General features: G+C 43.9%; 1 protein-coding gene and 1 long non-coding RNA gene across 2 annotated transcripts in view; one reads left to right on the plus strand and one right to left on the minus strand.

Annotated features, from left to right (window-relative positions):
- The window catches only part of LOC132578194 (uncharacterized), a 131,661-nt gene extending 130,831 nt beyond the window's left edge, over positions 1-830 (minus strand). The window contains exon 1 of the long non-coding RNA XR_009555873.1: positions 801-830. This is a non-coding gene — a long non-coding RNA (uncharacterized LOC132578194). The remainder of the gene's footprint in view (positions 1-800) is intronic.
- DYNC2I1 (dynein 2 intermediate chain 1) overlaps positions 1-10,293 on the plus strand; it is a 40,801-nt gene extending 30,508 nt beyond the window's left edge. Inside the window, exons 16-24 of the mRNA XM_060248067.1 lie at positions 1,047-1,209; positions 2,769-2,882; positions 3,172-3,233; positions 3,979-4,030; positions 5,194-5,254; positions 6,626-6,725; positions 7,330-7,461; positions 8,307-8,530; positions 9,766-10,293. Coding sequence (XP_060104050.1) covers positions 1,047-1,209; positions 2,769-2,882; positions 3,172-3,233; positions 3,979-4,030; positions 5,194-5,254; positions 6,626-6,725; positions 7,330-7,461; positions 8,307-8,530; positions 9,766-9,937 — 1,080 coding nt within the window. The 3' untranslated portion in view covers positions 9,938-10,293. The remainder of the gene's footprint in view (positions 1-1,046; positions 1,210-2,768; positions 2,883-3,171; positions 3,234-3,978; positions 4,031-5,193; positions 5,255-6,625; positions 6,726-7,329; positions 7,462-8,306; positions 8,531-9,765) is intronic.
- Positions 10,294-12,330: the final 2,037 nt, after the last annotated feature.

Raw genomic sequence — 12,330 nt, forward strand, 5'->3', positions numbered from 1 at the left:
CATCTGTAAAGCTTTTGGTTTTCTAGCCTGAGCTAGAAGATTGCTTGAATTCAGGACCGGCTCTAAACGGTCTAGTGCCTTAGGCAAGGCTAACTTCTGGTGCCCCCCCCCTGCACTGATAATGTCACCGAGTCACATGGGGGGGTATCAATTCAGTGCCCCCCAGAAGGCTGGCGCCCTAGGCAATGGCCTAGTTTGCCTAGTGGTAGGGCTGGCCCTGCTTGAATTCTGAATGCATGCTATGCTGGCCCATCATTGCAGTATGTGCCATGTATATTACAGACATGGCCAGGAGACCAGTGTCATGTCCCCTGCCCCCGTACTGTATCATAAGGTAAAAGAAGGATTGCTTTCCGTCATAGTTTTATCAAGCGGTCTCGATCCCACTATGGTTAGTGGGAAAGGCAGGATCCACACAGCCCTTGCAAAGTGTTGAATACTTGCAGGTTTACCTTTGTGTCCGGTACTGAATGCTCTAGAGAAGGGGTCCCCAACCTTTTTTTGAGCCTGTGAGCACCTTTGGAATTCTGACACAGGGAGAGGGGCTCAAGAAGAAGGGTAATTTTAAAAAATACACTGGGAGAGAGAGAAAATAAAACTAGCTCAGTGGTGGCAGCTGCCACTGAAATGCAGTTATTTTAATCTGCGCAGCTGGTCAGATTTCCAGCATACAATCAGAAGCCCTTCTGGTCAAGAGTTCCAAGTAACCCCCTCCCCCTTTCTAAAATGCTTGGCAGGGGCCAGGAAAGGTGTTGGCGGGTGCCATGATACCCTGAGACCATGCTGGGGACTTGTACTACAGGGAGGACATGGGTAGCTTTCTATAATTTTCCTTCCTTCTAATGGGTGGGATTCCCATAAAACCAAAGTTTCTAGTTGGGGAAGACTGGGTGAGGGTGCTGCAAATTGTATAGGGGGCACCACCCCTGTGCCCCCCGCCCGCTGGCTATGGCCCTACTCTGGGCCCTGAAGGACAGGTGTCGTTTGCAGCAGAACCAGCTCCCCTTCCAAGCTGCGATTCTGCAGTGTTCTGTGTCATTGCGCAGGTAACATGCTGCTGCTTCAGTCCCAGTAAAGCTACCTTGGTGTTTGCTGGAACAGTCGACGGTTCGGTGCTGGTATGGGATCTGAGGGAAGACTTCAGGATGCATCACAGCATCAACTTCAATGAGACAGACTGGACATTTCGATCACCGACATTTTCCACAGGTTAGCTCATGTGTCTTGATGTGCATTGTCATGCATAGTCAGAACGGGCAGAATACATGAGCAAACACAGTTTGGAGATCTAAAGTTACTTCAGTTCAACTAGGGGTTCCCTCCCCCTTTGTTCCTTGTAAATAACATATCTCACAATTGGTAAGAAGATAAGCTGAAAGAATGCACCCCTTATTGTCAAAGCCAACAGAACAGGTTCCATAAGCAGGTTTCACAGTTACTTTCGTCCAGGATTCCAAATCTGGTATGTTTCAAGATGAATCACTCTTAGCAGAAGGCAGTGAATATTTTAATAAAGTACACCAAGCAGTCTCCTCACCGTTCAGCCTCTTATAATAGCAATTTTAAGAATCTTATTTTCTCTCACTAGCTTACAGTGTTCCCCTACCCTCCATTTTATCCTCACAATAACGCTGTGGGTTAGGATAGGCTGAGAGGAGGTGACTGGCCCAAGATCACCCACCAGGCTTCCATGACAGAGTGAGGATTCGAACCTGAGTCTCCCAAATCCTAGCCAAGACTCTAACCCAGGGGTGTCAAACATGCAGCTGAATCAGGCCCCTGGAGGGCTCCTATCAGACCCCGAGCAACTGGGTGTCATCTGCTTCCTTCTCCCTCTCTCTTGCTTCCTTCTGCATAACAGCTTGCTTTGCAAGGCTTGCATAATCACACAGAAGCCACAGAGCAAAACCCCTATTTTCTCCATTGGCTGAGGCTCTTCCCTTGGAGAGGAAGAAGGGACAGCAGAGCTTGTTTTTCCAGTCTCTCTCAATTGCACAGCAGAGCTACTGAGCCAAGCCTCTCTTCCTTCCCCCTCCTGGTCCCCTGGGGAAGGAAGGAAAGAGCCAGAGCTTCCTTTGTCCAGTTCCCTGGATCCCATAGGAGAAATACAAAGAAATACAACAAGTGCTAACATTTTAAGCATGTTTTAAGGCTTTTTAAAAAATTAATTGTGTTTTTCTGTGTCCTTTATAAAGTTTATATCTCTGCTATTTAATCTTAAATAGGTATACACATGGCCTGGCCTGACATGGCTCGGCCCAACCTGACATGGCCCAGCCCAATAAGGTCTCATTTATATCAGATCCGGCCCTCATAACAAATGAGTTCAACACCCCTGATCTAACGGCTGTACTACAAATAGCGGTTCGCATGTGCAGCAGTCACCTAGAAAAGAGTTTCTGCGATTGGTCTTGCAGGGCTGTGAAGCAGTAGGAGCTCTCACACAACTAGAAGAACTTCAGATTTGGGTTCTTGCACAACACTCTGGCATAAGGCATAAAACATTCCCCCTGTGAACAGAAAGTACTTTCTTTATATGGAGAGGCAGCTTTGACTTCAGCCTAATTTATTCAGCACATCGATTCACCAACTTTTGTACTTTGAGTGTTTTCAAAATACAAATTGGAAAAGTTCACATTGACTAGCATTACTGATCTTTGCAGCCATTAGCAGGCTGGCTGTTACTCAAGAAGTCTTCGCTGCTCTGGGAGATGGTGGAAGTCCAAGGAGAAGCCTTCAGTGTTTCCCTTATTATTTTTTAATCCTAGATGGCATATTCACGTCAGTAAGGCACATGTGTCCCATACTGACAATTGAACCTGTCTCAACAACTGTCTTCAAGGAACAAAACTGTGGGCTTTCCTATCTCTCATCTCGGGAAGGTATGTAGTCTGCACAACAAATATTATTTAGAGAAACTGGTACCTACAGATATTATTGGGGAATTCCAGACAATCGCTTTCAGAGTTTGTTTTTTAAAATGAATTGTATTTCTGGTGCTCGATGGGTGGGAAAAGCAACATGAATGATTTTGTCTAAGCATCTTGACTCTAAGCATCAGCTTTTCATTGAGTTCAGGAGACTGCAAGGGGGAAGGGGGAAAGCACCTTTGTGGTCATGCTTCGGAGAACCCAGCCCATAATAAGTGAGTTCTTCTTGTTTTCCTTACAGAAATGCTAGGGCTTTCATTTCAGATCGCCTCCATGGACGAAAACGGGACCCTCAGTCTGTGGGTGAGTAGAGTCCGTTCAAGAGTCACTTGTTGCAGGTGATCCAGGTGTTTTCTTCACGAAGCACTGAGGTTGCTGGACCAATTACCATTTCCCCATCTCAGTTCTTATGGGAGAAGCTTTGTGTAAATGCTTAAAATAATCTGGTCACCTGGAGATGCAGGCCGACTACATCCCTGGCTACATCCCTCTGTGGCATGCCATTGCATAAGTAACGTGAGCATCTTTGGGCTGTTGCCTGTACGTTGCTAAGAGAGAGCAATATGATGCTTTGCTTACGATCACTGTGCCTGTGTCATTTGGAAATTTTACTTCTGCGTGTTCTCAGTGCCGCGACCTGGACAGCACAGGCCTGCCTGATCTCCTCAGATCTAGGAAGCTAAGCAGGGTTGGCCTGGTCCGTATTTGGCTGGGAGGCCACCAAGGAAGTCCTGGGTTGCTGTGCAGAGGCAGGCAATGACAAACCGCCACAAGTCAGCTATGACTTGATGGCAAAAGCAAAAACACAGTGGCTGCCTCCTGCCTCTGGGACAGCAGTTGGGCTGGTCCTTCTCTCTTGTCTTACCTGTGAGGCTGCCAAACAGAATTACTTGGGGAGCATCAGGAGAAACGCCCTGCTGGTGACTTTAGGCTGGGTTTTAGCATTTTAATTTCTGTTGCTTTAATGTTGAAAAGCTACAGTAGATGCCATTTGCGGAACACCTGCAAGGATAGCTTTGAGTGTATGTTAATTCCTGCCATTTTCCAGGTGGTGGTTGAACTTCAAAAAGAGGATTTGGCTGGCTCACAAAGAGATTTAGGTAAGTAAGGCTTATTCGGGAACCAGATGCTCTTAAAAGGGGAGGGAGGAAAAAGGAGGACACTGAGGCAGCAGTCCTTAAAAAGAAAACAACTTCCCTTGGGTTGAGTATTTGTGTGTGTGAAGTGCCGTCAGGTCACTTCTGGCTTACTGCAACCCTATGAATTAATGGCCTCCCAAGCATCCTAACCGGGGTCATTTTGCAGAAAAAGAGGTGTGGAAGCTCATTAGCACAGCTCATTTGCATATGCCACACACCCCTGACATCACCGGAAGGTGTACTCAATCATAGTAGCTCAGCATCTACCTTAAAATGCTGCTTGAATTATAATTGCCATAACAAAACCTTACTTCCATCATACTTCTCAAATTACTTTCTCCTATGTGGCCACAGTGGGATAATGAGAATTTCCATCCATCCGCTTTATATGTTTTAGTTATTAGAAAGTTTGTCAAATCTTAGAGTGCACCAAAATTCTCACAGGGGGGTTAAACAATGGAGCCCAGAAGCAAGAATTTGGGAGGGAGGGGTTAAGAAAGAAAGAGCACAATAAAATTTAAGGGTTCCAGAGCTCCGCTCCTGTGAGCTCCTGCCCAAAATGAGGCCTGGTCCTAACATTAACAGCCTTGCTCAGGTCTTGCAAACTAAGGGCCATGGCTTCCTCTATTGTGTCATTCCATCTCATGCTGGGTCATTCCATCTCCTAGCATTATCGTCTTTTCCATTGACTCTCGTCTTGGCATAATAGGACCAAAGTACGATTAGCCTTAGTTTAGTCATTTCAGCTTCTAAGGAGACCTCATGCTTGATTGCCGTTGAATGAAATGTGACTTACTCATCAGTAGATCTGCTTAGGATCGCTCCCTGAGAAAGGCACCTTGTTAGTAATCGTGGGAGAAAAAGTGTTGGTCAGGGCTGGAAACAACCATTCTGGATAATCCTGAGTTGCATAAAATATTTTCGTGAAGTATTAAAAAGAATTATTTCATGAAGTCCTTCCAGGCTTTGAGACGGTATCCTCTGCCTACCAAATTTACTTTGTGGATAGAATTGGAATCTTGAATTCATATGTTATTTTGTTGTCTGGGTTATCCATCCAGTCAGCTGAAATTAGCAGGAATATTCAATGCTATTACAGTTCATTTCCCATTTATTATTTCTAGGCCTGATTCCTGGAGGGAAAGTAAAGCTGGTTCATAGCTCTACCATTCAACTAAAGGGCAGGTAAAATATATATATATATGTTTCTTCTTGAAGTAATTTTAAAACTATATGTTTATTTAATCATGTATATGAATAAATAAAGGCAGAATTCAAGGTAATGTGTTTGGGGCTGCCTTTGAAGATGATCTGGAAACTTTAATGCGGCAGCCAGGCTGTTCTTCAGGGTTGGTTACAGGGATTGTTTCATCCCTGTACTGAAAGATTTGCACTGCTGGCTCTTACTTTTAAGACCGTAAATGGCTTGGGGCCAGGGTATCTGAAGGACCTTCGTTTCCTGTTCTATCCAGTCTACCAGTTAAGATCTGCTTGTCAAGCCCTCCTCTTTGTGCCCCCACCATCAGAGTTGAGATAGGTGGCAACCAGAAACAGGACATTTTCTGTGTTTGCATCTTGTCTTTCCCTTGAGGCTCATCTCTTGTTTTATGGATAGTTTTTATGCTGTCTGTTTTTACACTGCTTTTATTGCTTGTTTTTAATATTGTGGCATGGTTTAACCGTAAACTGTCGTGAGCAAGACTCTGAAGATGCTGCATAGAAATATAAATAAATATGTAAGTTTCCCAGGAGATCTTTGATACAGGCATCAACTAAGTTGCAGCTCTGCTTAGCTTAAGAAAGAATGTTGCATCAGGATCCCTTCAGCCATCCCGTGGTTATAATCTGTATTGTTTAGTGTTCTCCATACTGTTGAAAATGACATGTGTCAAAAGTTTGCATTGTCCTGTCCAAGGGCTTTTCTGCATTCTCATTTTCCTTACCTGCAAGTTGCTGTTTCTTTGAGAGTTTTCCCTCCCTGTTCTGCATGTGTTTTGCTCCCTCTAGTGGTCAGTTCGATATCAGATGGGTTTATGACTGGTATGTCTCCCTGCAGGGTTTTATAACAAAGTAGGAGTCAAACATCACCTTTAAGACCAACAAAGTTTTGTTCAGAATGTAAGCTTACTTGTGATACCTGACAGTATCACAACTATCGCTTAAAGGTGATACTTGACACATACTTTGTTCTACTGCTTCAGACCTACATGGCTGCCTACCTGGATCTATCTGCAGGGTTTTTATGCCGGAAAGAAACCTGTGTGATATCAAATCAGCCACTAGAGGGAGGAAAACACTTGCAGAACAAAAAGCACCCATCCCCAAAGAAACAGGGACTTACAGGTGAGGAGCATCAGAAAAGCCCCATGTGTGCAAGGCCTTTGGGGAACAGACCTTATTTATACACCTATAGAGAATGAACCTGGTTCCCTGTTTCTAAGGAACTCTTGAGAACAGCCAGAACTTTCCATTGTTAATGAAGTAAGGAAATGCTGTGGGAGAAGAACTGCCATCTGTTTGTATTTTTATAACACATATATTTTTGTAATTTCCTAGCTATTCGCCAAAAGACACCACGTGCCTGGGGACATCCCAGCTACTGAATATTAAGTTTCTGCCTTCTAATCCTAACCATTTCATAGTCGGCACAGACATCGTAAGTAAAGTTCTAAAATTCATTTCTCTGTTGTTTGGGTTTTTTCCCTGATTGTTGTCAGTGGTGAATCTGTGTAACTTTTTAGAAGTGGCATCTTTAAACGTATGCTATTGAAGGTCTAGATAAAAATCACTGCAGCGTAAAAGTCTGTATAAAGCGAATAGCGCTTTGTAAGTATTTAATATGTGTTTTGGAACAAACTGACCCATATGAATCTTATTTACATTTCGTGGCTAAATGGTCCCCAATCCTAGAGAAAATAGATACAGAACCCTGGCACGTTACTTCCTTCAACAGGACTATAGTATACAAAGAAATTCTGCAACTGTTAACTCCCCCTTTTTCTTTATAGTAACGAGATGTGTCTCTATGTATTCATAAACTAGTGTGCCTTTATCAATGGTTCAGTAAGTGAAATACTTGTTTGTTTGTTGTTACTTATTGTTTTGTTTTACTGTTTATCTTGTCTTGTTAAAGTTGAGATTGTACATTGAGTTAATAACATCTTTGTGACTTTGTACTGTTACAGATCAAAATAAAAAGTTTATTTTTAAAAAAAATATTACATAGATAATTGGAGAAACATTCTTTTCTTATTTTCAAGGCTGTTGTGAGTCACGGTACAAGGCATGAACTGAGGGCTCCTCCAAAGTTGTTCAAACCCCAGCAGGGGGGACCAAGATCTACCCGAATCAACGCAATGGACTTCTCCCCTTTTGGAAAGCCACTTTTTTTGGTATGGGTGCCCTTCTTTATTTCATGACCAGGACTCTTAGTGTTGCATCATGGGACAGAAGGTCAAAGTGTCTGAAAGTCGGCTTTCATCTGTAAAGTAGCCACAGGCAAATGTGACTGGTACTGGAACAGCCAATGCCTTCCCATATTAAGTTTTGAAAGACAACCATAAAAGGGAGACAGGTAGATTTCCCTGAGGAGGCAGTTTCATACTGCAGGTTCTTTTGCTCCGACTACAACAGCACTTGAGTAATCAAAACTCTGCCGAAGGACCTGCCTCCCTCCCGGAGCACCTTGTGCTGATACTGACTGGAGAACTGCTGTATTACTTCTGCAAAGCCGGCACTGGGGAAATCTAGCCAGCTTACATGATTGGGTTGAAACAGTTAAGCCCGGAATGGTTCAGAAGTAGCTCAATTTCTGGCTTCTTACTGAAGAACGGATTGGCCACTGTGAGACAGGTTGTTGGAATAGATGGACCGCTGGTCTGACCCAGCAGGGCTCTTTCTTGTTCTTGCAAATAGCTGGTGTAGCCCTGTGATGTCTTGCTGCATCAGAAAACAAATACAAAGCACAATTCCCAGTGGCAGCCCTGGCTTTTATTACCAGGAATACCAGCGGCAGTGCCAACGCAAAGGCAGGGCAGGTGAACGGGAGAGGAGAACATTCCAGGTGCAGTTAGGATTGGAGGTTTGCCCTTAATTTGTTTGTCTGTGGCAATTGGTTCCACCCTGCAGGCAAGTATTAAATTGCATGGCCTTTGTAGAGTGTGCTTGGAGCTCTAATCAGTACAAGAAATGTTTGCACTGACAAACTTGTGCGTTTTGTGTGACATTGTCATTGCAGGTAGGCTGTTCTGACGGGAGCATAAGATTGCACCAAATGACTTCTGAGCTTCCACTCATTCAGTGGAACAACGGCACGACGGGGCAGCCAGTAATCGCCCTCCAGTGGGCTCTGACCAGACCAGCCGTCTTTTTTGTTTTGGATGCAGCGTCTGTCGTTTATGTTTGGGACCTGCTGGAAAGCGACTTGTCGCCTGTAGCCAAACAACCCACCCAGGCAGATAAGTATGTCCAGAACATCTGGTTTTGATGGCAGTTGGGCAGAATCGAGTTGTCATGATCCTAGGTCCAGTGAGGCCTACAGGCTCCAGAGAAGCCTGTATCAGAGTAGCTACAGGGCCTACATTTCCCAGGATCCCTTCTGTCCCTTTAATTGGGTGGGCTGCAGTTTTGGAGGGAAAACTTGCCCAGAGGGGTGCGACCTGGGAGGAGGCATAAAAAGGCTAGCTACAGGCAGGAAAATGTTCTCTGTGGAAAGGCTGAGCTGGAGACAGGCTGCAGCAAGAGGGCTCCCTTACCCAAGGGGTGGTGAGTCTGTTTGGGATTAGAGGAAGGGAACACATAGCTAGTTGCATCAGGGTTTTTATTTCTTTGTACCAACCTTTACTGTCTTCATAGTCACTCTTGCACTAAAAGTTTTTACAAACCACTTCTTTTGAGCACTTACAATAAACTTGTTATTGTTATACTGCCTGGATCTTTACGTCTCTTCGGTCATGGATAGAAGGTGCTTTGTTAAGAAGGAAGACGCAGGGGTGCTCTGGGCCCTCCCAGACTGACCCTTACCAGAGTGGTGGCAGCCAGTAGAAGAACACACACACACACACACACACACAGTCCCCTGCCATTGTGACAATACAGCTTTGTCATCAAAATCTCTTAAATGTTCTGCTTCGTTAATACTCCCTGAGGTGATGTTTGCAGGCCGGTTGAGTTCTGTGTTTGGGGGTCAAAAAAGAAATGCCCCACTTATTTTCTTCAAGTCGACCAGTCACTACTGTGACATTGGATGGCCTCATCTCATCAGATCTTGGGAGCTAAGCAAGGTTGGCCCTGGTTAGAACTCAGATGAGAAAATCCCAGGGAAATCCAGGGTTGCTACACAATGGCAGTGGCAAACCACCTCTGAACATCTCTTGCCTTGAAAATCCTATGAGATTGCCATAAGTTAGCTGTCAATTAGTGGCACTTTCTACCACCAGACAAATAATTAATTATGGGCTGACTGTTTTCCATCAGCCAAAAGCCCAGTTCAGTATAGTTAGTTTTTTGTGCTGCTTATGGTGTGAACATACAGGCTCCATTTTCTCTGCAAGAGAGACCTTACTTCATGGAATCTCTCCCGATACGAACGAGAGGGGTGCCCTTCCTCTTGCGCAGCGCAGAATTGCTTGCTGAGAAGAAACTCCCACAAAGCACTCCCTTCTCTGTTAAACCAAATTTCCTCTTCTCCTTCTCAGGGTTCTGACCATGGCTGTGTTGGGGGAGCCGGAAAAACTCAACGGCCTCCTCGGGCTCGCGCTCGCCAAAGAATCTGGAATCATAGAGATTTGGTATGTGAAGAAGAAATGGGCCGTCCCTCAGCCGGAGGAGTCTGAGAAGCTCAACTTGCTCTTGCAGCAAGCCTTATAGGATCCAGGTCAATGCCTTTCTGTGAACAGGCAGAGAACAGCAACCTGCATCTAGGTGTATTTATTCATATTTGGGTAAACACTGTCGAAAGCTTGGTCAAAAGACTGAATTTCATATTTTCCCCACCTTTATTTTTGTAAATAATATTTATACATATTTTTAAAGCAGAGTTTTTCAGCTTGAGATGTACAATATTTTTGTCAGACAGATAAAATAGAACAAATCTTCATGAACTCATATCTAAAGGGGGATATACGTTGTATTTATATTTAATTCAAAAATGTATTTACTTGTGTAACTAGCCAAGATAAATGTGTATAGGTATTTTGGAATAAAACCATGACTATAAGACTGGGGTGCCTGTTCTGAGTTTTCCCAATAATGGTGGCTTGGTAGCTATGCTTATTTATTATCCACAAGACATTATTATGCATACGACATTTAAAGCATTTGATTGGCTAGCATTTGAAGAATTTTTGATCAGTTCTGGTCGCTATGATTGTGGCTGCAAGCTCCTATTTATGTACTTCTTGTGTACCTCCTCTAACACCCTATCTAGCCCTACATAGTATACAGAGAAGCAAGAAGACATCAGAAAGTTATCCTGAGAATCATAGAACTGGAAGGAGTCCAACCCCTTCCGTACTTGATTCGTGTTGTTCTGTAAAGGGTTAGTTCTCTATAGAAAGACCAATCCTGAGCAATCCATTTCTCCTTCCTTTCTTCCTTCCTTCACTCCCTCAAACATCTGATGTTCATGTCTCACGGCTCTCAAATGTCTGAGATTTATTCTTATGTGACTTACATTAAGCAAGTTTGGCCACCCCTGCCTTAACCCATAGTGGACAGGAATAATAATCATGCCACAGACTCACATGTTACCTCCTCTATCTTGTGGCTTCCCTTTTAACTTCTATTAAGCTCAAGCCTTATACAGGGGTCCTGAATGTGGTGCCCATGGGCACTATGACACCCACTGACACTTTTTCTGGTGCTCACCAAGTGTTGTTAGAAAGTGAACAGGGCCAGGTATGGCTTTTGCCCAGCAAGGGTTCTGATTGGCCACCAGAGATTTGATCTGTACGGATTTTTAAGAGCATTGCTTTGGCAGTAGTTGCCGCTACAGCACAAGGTTCTTCATTGTGTGACTGAAGATGGCAGCCATTTTGTGGCTAGCTCTGGCTCCTGCAGCAGCCATTTTGCAGCAGGCAATTCTGTGACTGTGCCCACCACACATATTAGAATTCCAAAGGTGCCTGCAGCTGAATTGAAGGGAAAGCACAAACCATAGCTTGCTGAATTAGATTTAAAATGGGGCTAGTGTTGAAATGGAAAGGGAAGCCGCATGTGAAAGGGGGAAAGAGAGAGCAGAAGGCCACTTTGTGGCATCACTAAGTCCCTTAAGAAGTAATAACTCATGTAACTGCTTCACTAAATGAGGAGGCACTGTTGATAGATTACATTTTTGGAACATTCTTGTTGAGGTTATTCACCAAAACCCATGTACTATAAGGTCTTATTTGCACTGCCTTTTAGAAACCAGTGGACAACCAATGCACCAAGGGGAGATGGAAGCACACTCTCTCTTAAAATATTTTAAACTGGCTTTCCCACAAGATGGCACCAAACCACCATGAATAAAAAGGTCTCCTCTGCAAGATAAACTTGAGCACAAGGTTGTGGCTATATTTAAGCAATGCAGATTTCATTCTTTTACTTTTCTAGAAAATGGTAGCTTTAATGCACATATTCCTAGTTCTCTGGGAGTTGACTTTTCAGGTGTACTCGGCTATATACATTTCAGAGCAGGGTAGGTTTAAAATATTTCCCAAACCATTAGCAGTTGTAATCTATTGGAAAACAAATTAGAATGAGATAGATGTTAAGTTGCATAATACAGAGCAGCAGTTTGGCAAACTTTTAGCACTGTAATCAATTATCAAGCTGTAAGCAAGATTTGCAAACAAAGTTTACATTTTAAGATAGTGGTTTGTCTTAGCTTTTGCCAAAAACACTGCAGAAGGGTAATTCTTTGTAAAACTTCCAAGCCTCTTTTTGTCTTTAAGACTACTACCGTGACCTTATCTCATACAAGGTGTGAAAACTGAAATCCTGGATTAAGCTTTAAAGAAGAGAGCGCTGAACCGTCTGGCTTTGAGCCTGGGAGAGTGCGAGTGGAGTAGAAGAACACATGTGGTTCAGTTCAGGCATAACATACCAACCAGTGGTTTATTTTCACTAAGAACATAAGAGAAGCCATGTTGGATCAGGCCAATGGCCCATCCAGTCCAACACTCTGTGTCACACAGTAGCCAAAAAAACCAGGTGCCATCAGGAGGTCCATCAGTAGGGCCAGGACACTAGAAACCCTCCCACTGTGCCCCCCCAAGCAC

This window comes from Heteronotia binoei, chromosome 10 (genome assembly GCF_032191835.1).
Source record: "Heteronotia binoei isolate CCM8104 ecotype False Entrance Well chromosome 10, APGP_CSIRO_Hbin_v1, whole genome shotgun sequence".
Taxonomy (NCBI): Eukaryota; Metazoa; Chordata; class Lepidosauria; order Squamata; family Gekkonidae; genus Heteronotia; species Heteronotia binoei.